Source organism: Aphidius gifuensis, linkage group LG1 (genome assembly GCF_014905175.1).
Source record: "Aphidius gifuensis isolate YNYX2018 linkage group LG1, ASM1490517v1, whole genome shotgun sequence".
Lineage (NCBI taxonomy): Eukaryota > Metazoa > Arthropoda > Insecta > Hymenoptera > Braconidae > Aphidius > Aphidius gifuensis.
In genome coordinates this window covers 26,882,527-26,888,661 of record NC_057788.1, presented here as the reverse complement: position 1 = coordinate 26,888,661, position 6,135 = coordinate 26,882,527, and the positions used below count along the sequence as shown (strand labels likewise).

At 24.2% G+C, this 6,135-nt stretch overlaps 1 protein-coding gene across 1 annotated transcript; it reads right to left on the bottom strand.

Moving 5' to 3' along the window:
* Positions 1–1,167: 1,167 nt before the first annotated feature.
* Positions 1,168–5,518, bottom strand: LOC122858453 (calcium/calmodulin-dependent protein kinase type IV-like). Its single transcript, XM_044161368.1, has 9 exons — positions 3,621–5,518; positions 3,343–3,415; positions 3,179–3,247; positions 2,556–2,711; positions 2,287–2,431; positions 1,983–2,058; positions 1,817–1,913; positions 1,594–1,737; positions 1,168–1,502 (listed from the first exon to the last, which is right to left on the bottom strand). Exons 1-9 carry the CDS (start codon positions 3,701–3,703, stop codon positions 1,431–1,433), a joined length of 915 nt encoding a protein of 304 aa, XP_044017303.1. The 5' UTR covers positions 3,704–5,518; the 3' UTR covers positions 1,168–1,430.
* Between the last annotated feature and the right edge of the window lie 617 nt (positions 5,519–6,135).

Genomic DNA, 6,135 nt, shown 5'->3' with positions numbered 1-6,135 from the left:
AATTTCATTTTTATAAATACTATTTATAATATATATATTCATTTATCTTTAAAAGAAATATTAGATTAATTTTTTTTAAATATTTTTATTTTATATCACTAAAACTTTCTTTTCTTTTTTAATTTTTTGTTTTTTTTTATTAATAGGTAATTATTGTATGAGCTTTGTCACTCGGGATTGATACGTGACTCGATTCATGACCGGTTATACATTTCATGTTGCAGGATGAGGACAGATGATAAGACTGACGGACTTGCAACAAATCGTGTTGCTCAAGCCACTACGACCCAAAGCGGACAACCCAGAAAAAAGTAAGTGTCATTGCGCAAGTCTATTTGTATCACAAAACCCTGTATTTTGCTCCTGTTCCTGCTTTTACCTTTGCCAACATTATCAGCATGCTCTATATGTATATGTAAACTATTCATGTCGTTTTTTTCTTTTTTTGTCCTTTATATTTGGTATTCAGATATCTTTTTCTTCTTCCTTTATATTTTTCATCATTGTAGCTTACATTTTTATTTTATTTATTCAGTTTTGTTTGTTTGTTTGAATTTTTTTCATTTTGAAAATTTAAAAACGCAAAATTCACATTTTTGACCTATAAAATTAGGAAAATATTTCAAAATTAAACTACATCGTATATTTATTTTACATTGGGTCTCGTCTGTACGTGTCTTGAAATTTATATTTTCACATATTCAATTTTTCATCATATGTAATATAAAAAAATTATTTGTTATTTACTTTTATTATAACTTGTATAAATACTAAAGCTAAATTGATAGATGAAAAATTGAATAATGTATTTAATTTCTCATAAAATAATGAAATAATATTTAAGGAGTTAAATTTAATTTTAGTCAGACATTTTAGCATTCAAGTCAAATGCAATCATAGTGAGACACAAATTTCTTACAGAAAAATTTAAGAGTTCAAAAATAAATCGTTATAAGATTAATTTAAGTTGAATTTTTTATATTCAATATTATATTTTAGTTGGTATTTCATCTTGTGAGCTTTTTGTCGGTTGAAATATAAAAGCTCATTTTTATCAGTTGATATTTTGTTATCAGAGGTTATCTTGTTTGCCGACAATTCATTATGGTGTGTACAACTTTTACGAATCTCGGTAGTTTGCTGGCTTTTGATAAATAAAAAAAATCATTTATTAATTTTATTTTCTTGATTATTGATTATTTTATTTTATACAATTTTAATAGTCAAAAAAATCATTACAAATACTCTTATATAATTCATTACTAATTATTATTATTTCCACTTGAATATTATTAATGTTTTACTGTGTATATATATTTTTTTTTTAATTTATTTTCCTATCAACTTTTTAAAAAATCACTTGATTAATTTTAATTAATTGTAAACTAAAAATAATTACTTTTTTTTAAATATATGGGTTAATTTAAAAGTCAGCCAACAACTTCGTGACAGTTTGACAGTGCAATTGCACGGTGAGTGGCACAAACAGCTAAAGTAGCAGCCTATAAATGAACATGAAACCTTTTTGAATATCACATATTCAAAGTAATGCATTACAAATTTAAATTATATAATTAAAAATTTAATGCTTACTTTAAATTTTCTTCTTGCATTAAATTCCCGCAAATTTTTTACAATATTTGGCATTGGATGCTCAGCTGTTTTTTCTCCTTTTACCCAAGAATTATTAACAAGATCTGATGCACTTGGTCGATCATCTGGACAATTGCTTAATAACTAATTAAAAAAAAAAATTAAATTAATAACATGTCATTGATGATGAAGATATAATTTAAATATGTATATATATTTTTACCGAGGCAGTTAAATGTTTGGCTTCATCTGTTTTGTCATTCCAAATATCTGGTGAAAATATTTCATCGGTATTTCGAAATGGCTCAAAACCGCATAACCTGATAAACATCAATCATTAGTTTTCAAAGACATTTTGATATATATTTACTAATATTAATTCAGTTTACATTATGTAGAGAACAATGCCAAGACTCCACATGTCTGATGCTGAACTTGGCTTATCAGTAGACATCATTTCCGGTGCTGAAACAAAAGACATTGCCTACATATATATATCAACCAAACATTCACCAACTTAAATTAAATAAATTAACATTCTTTTTTTTTTGTTATTATCACTGAAATTTAAAGTTTTAATTTCAAAAATTTACTAACCGTGATGAAATAATTATAAATTTTATAGAAATATATACATAAACAAATGAACATTTTTTTTTTTTTTTGCAAATGAAAAAAAACACGTGTACTTACCGCAGTATATAAATTTTCGAGGAATCGTTAAACTCGTTAAAACCCCAATGTCAGTGAGTAGCAGTCTAGAGTCATCATTTTCAGTTGCATACAGAAGCTTTTCTGGTTTCAAGTTACCATGAATTACTTTTTTACTGTGTATATACTAAAAAACAAAATTTTTTTTATTTAATGAATTCATTATTTTTCATAATCATGTACCTCAAGTTTCGTAAAATAGTTTTTTTTTTTTTGTTTGGAGATTAATTTATATGGTTAAAAGATGTTACCTCAAGTGCAAGTGCAATATCGTGTATAGCTTTTGCAGCATCTCGCTCGGAATATCCACCACAGGAGGCCAATCTCTCAAGCAGTTCACCACCCGAAGCCAAGTCCTCTATTATGTAAACTCGTAGGGAGTCATCGTACGCTTCTCTTACAGTTACCTACCATGTAATTTTAACTTTTTTTTTTTTTCTACTGTCTTTAGATATTAATTTAAATAATTTCAAGATAAAAAAAAGACTAGCAAATGAGCGCGAAAAAAAAATATATATTTCAAGGGTACTCGAGATTTGGGTCAACTCACATGTGCTGTATTAAAATTTACATATGAATAATATATTTTTTTCAGCTACGTGATTTAACTAAAATTTATTTAAGATTCTTAAATTTTATTTTTATTAATTTTTTTTTATTATTAATTAATAAACAATGTCATTTTTTCTTTTTTCTTCATATCGGATAACTTACTAATGATAATGTTAATAAGTCTTTTTTTTTATTTTCCTTTTTTAATCTTGAAAATTATAAATAATATGATAACGATATAAAATAAAATATGCATTGAGTTCAGTAGACTTTTTAAAATTCAACGTATTATTTAAAAATAAATATATATATTTTAACTCACTATATTTTCATGACGTATTTGAATCAACATTTCAATACGGCTTCGAGTTTCTGCTTGTTTAAGCTTTGCCTAAAATAAATTAAAAAAAAAAAAAAAAGTTATTTATCCATAACACTGAACACAAATGGTTATTATTTTTTTTTTTTTTTAAATTTTATTTTTACCTTTAGAATAATTTTGCAAGCATATTTTTTGTGTCCTTTATGTAAACAGCTGTGGACAGTTGATGTAGATCCTCTAGAATAAAAATTAAAAAAAAATACTTTTTATAAACAGAAACGGTTTTAAAAAAATTAAAATTAAAAACTATATTATTAAATAAAAACATTTCATTAATTTTTTTTTTCACTTGGCAAACATTGGATCAATCAAACGAGTATAATTTTATAGAAACTTTGATAATGATATGTATTTATAATGTAAAAAGTTGAGCAATACTAACCTGCCAATAATATTACCAAGAATATATTGATTTTGAATTGTTCCCTTTGTCATATCGACAAACCAGCTTGAATTGTTCTCCATTGTATCACTGTATTATTTTATTTTCTTTTGTATTTAATATTCCTATACAAATTCTATATTGAATCAATTAATTATTATTATTAATTTCTTTTCATATTTTCATTTTTGTTATCTTCAATTGTTAATTAACAATTTAACAAATTAATATTTAAAATGTCATTTTTATATTTCAATAAAATTATACTGAGGTCAGTAACACGTGATGAGGTGGCATTTAGACTAATATAAACAAGAGTTTGTGATGTTTTGCCAAGTGAGAAAAAAAATAATATAAACGTTACGATGTTTTGTGCTGAAAGGCCTTCAACAGACTGGCTGCTGTTGGTAGTGTTGTGCTTACGAGTTTTGGATTATCTCAAACGTCATGAAGGTCATAGGTGTAATATGAATCTAAAGAGCCACGTGTTATGGTCCACAATATCAACCAGTAATTTTTTTATCAAGTGATATATAATTTCCAACAGTATATTCTATGATTCACAATAGAATAAAAAAAAAAAAATTAAATTAAATTCATAGTAACAGTAACAATGGACAATGTGCTGACGTATACAATTGTATATGCATATACTTTGATGTAGACTTTATAATGACTTTTTTATTTTTTTTTATTATATCGTTTTTAATGTGGTTATAATCGCGACAAACGTCACCACTGTGCGTCATTATCATAACGAATATCGCAACGTACGCGTTTTTCTCTGACGTTCTACATCTGGGTGGACACAAAATTTGCATTGTAAGACTGTCACGAACAAAAGCTCACAGTGAACGTGCCTGAGAACACCACCATCATCAGGTCATTAACTCTTTATTTTGTTTTGTTAAATAATTTTAATTATTCCTCGTGTTGGTGGTGTTTTTTCAAAATTTTTTTCAAGTATATTTTGTTTTGTTAATTAAATAATTTGTTTTTTAGAAATGCTATAGAAAGTTTTTAAAAAGTGTTAAACTATAGTGGGTTAGTGTTTGGCCTTGGTCAATGTTGATTTGTTGACACTGCTTCATCACTGAAGGACAGGAAATATTCATTTATAGCTTAATGACACTTAAAAATTGACTGAATTAATTTTAAAAATTGTTATAACTTCATATTGCCTCAAATAAAATAATCAATAAATTACAACGACGAAAAAAATTAAATTTAAAAAGTGATAGTTAAAATAAACTTGAAAATAGAATTTTGGCAATGATAATAAAAATTATATTTCAACAATAAAATGATAAATGAGCCAAAAGTGACAGAAATGTTTTTTTTTTTTTTTTTTTGGCAATTATCCATTATCTCATCACAACAAAATCAACTGACTCAATCAAAAATATGATGAAAAAAAAAATAATAAAACAAACAATTTTAATTTATAATTTTATATTTTTTTAAATTAATTTTTTACACATTTTATTTTTTCTTTATAAATTATAGTTTGACAAGAGTAGATGATAAAAAAAAAAAAAAATTATACATAATATTACACGGTGGAATTTATTGCTTTTTTAATTATTATTCTAACAGAATCATGAATAAAAATTATTATTAAAACAATGAGTTTTTAATAATAATTATTAAATTTAAAAAAAAAAAAAATTAATCAATATTATAACAACCATGTAGCATTTACAAAGGACGCAATCACAAAATATCACGAAAAGCCTCCTCATACGTTCAGTAAATTAACATTACGAAATTTAAATAAAATTTATTTGGAAAAAAAAAAAATTACATTCAATTTTGAATACTATGCAGTCAACGTGCACTGAATAAATTTAATTATTTTATTATAACTTAATAATTTATATTGCTTGATTTAAATTTAAAAAAAAAAAAAAAAAACAAAAATTTACAAATATTATAATCGACATTATTAACATAAATTTTCTATACATAAACATTTTTTGTATAAATTATATGTTATGTGAAAATTTTAATAAAATTTAAAATTACTTGAATTAATAATGATTTTTTTTTTTTAATTTATCAATAGTATTGTCAAAGGAATAACATAATATATAATTTAACAAAATTTTATGTGCATTAATTTTTGAAATTATCTTCTACGCAAAAAAAAATTAAAAATAATTCTGTTGTTTTGTTGATTAATATTAACTGGCTGATTAAAAAAAAAAAATATAATATAAATTTTGATCGTGTTGATAGTACACGTTATTATAATTTGGCATTTGTCCCAGATTAAATTCGTTTGACAATAGTACTATGCAAACTGTTGCAAATTTATTTGAAAAATACTGTTTCAATTTTTTTAGAAAGTTAAAAGATAATATATTATATTTTAAAAAGAAATGCGTGGGACCATGTGGCGCCATGTACACAAAAGTGACACCTCACAATATTTACTACTTTTAGAAATAATACATGACTTTTCTTTAGGTTTGAAAAATTCATATGACCACTGGTTTCACACATCGTCGCACCA

Bases quoted from the DNA above. Each gene is read 5' to 3' on its own strand.
- LOC122858453 (XM_044161368.1), bottom strand. From the start codon at position 3,703: ATGGAGAACAATTCAAGCTGGTTTGTCGATATGACAAAGGGAACAATT. The intron at 2,059-2,286 runs GTAAGTACACGT...CTTTTGTTTCAG, and splicing joins TCGAAAATTTATATACTGCG to CACCGGAAATGATGTCTACT. The intron at 1,738-1,816 runs GTAAAAATATAT...TTTTTTAATTAG, and splicing joins CCAAACATTTAACTGCCTCG to TTATTAAGCAATTGTCCAGA.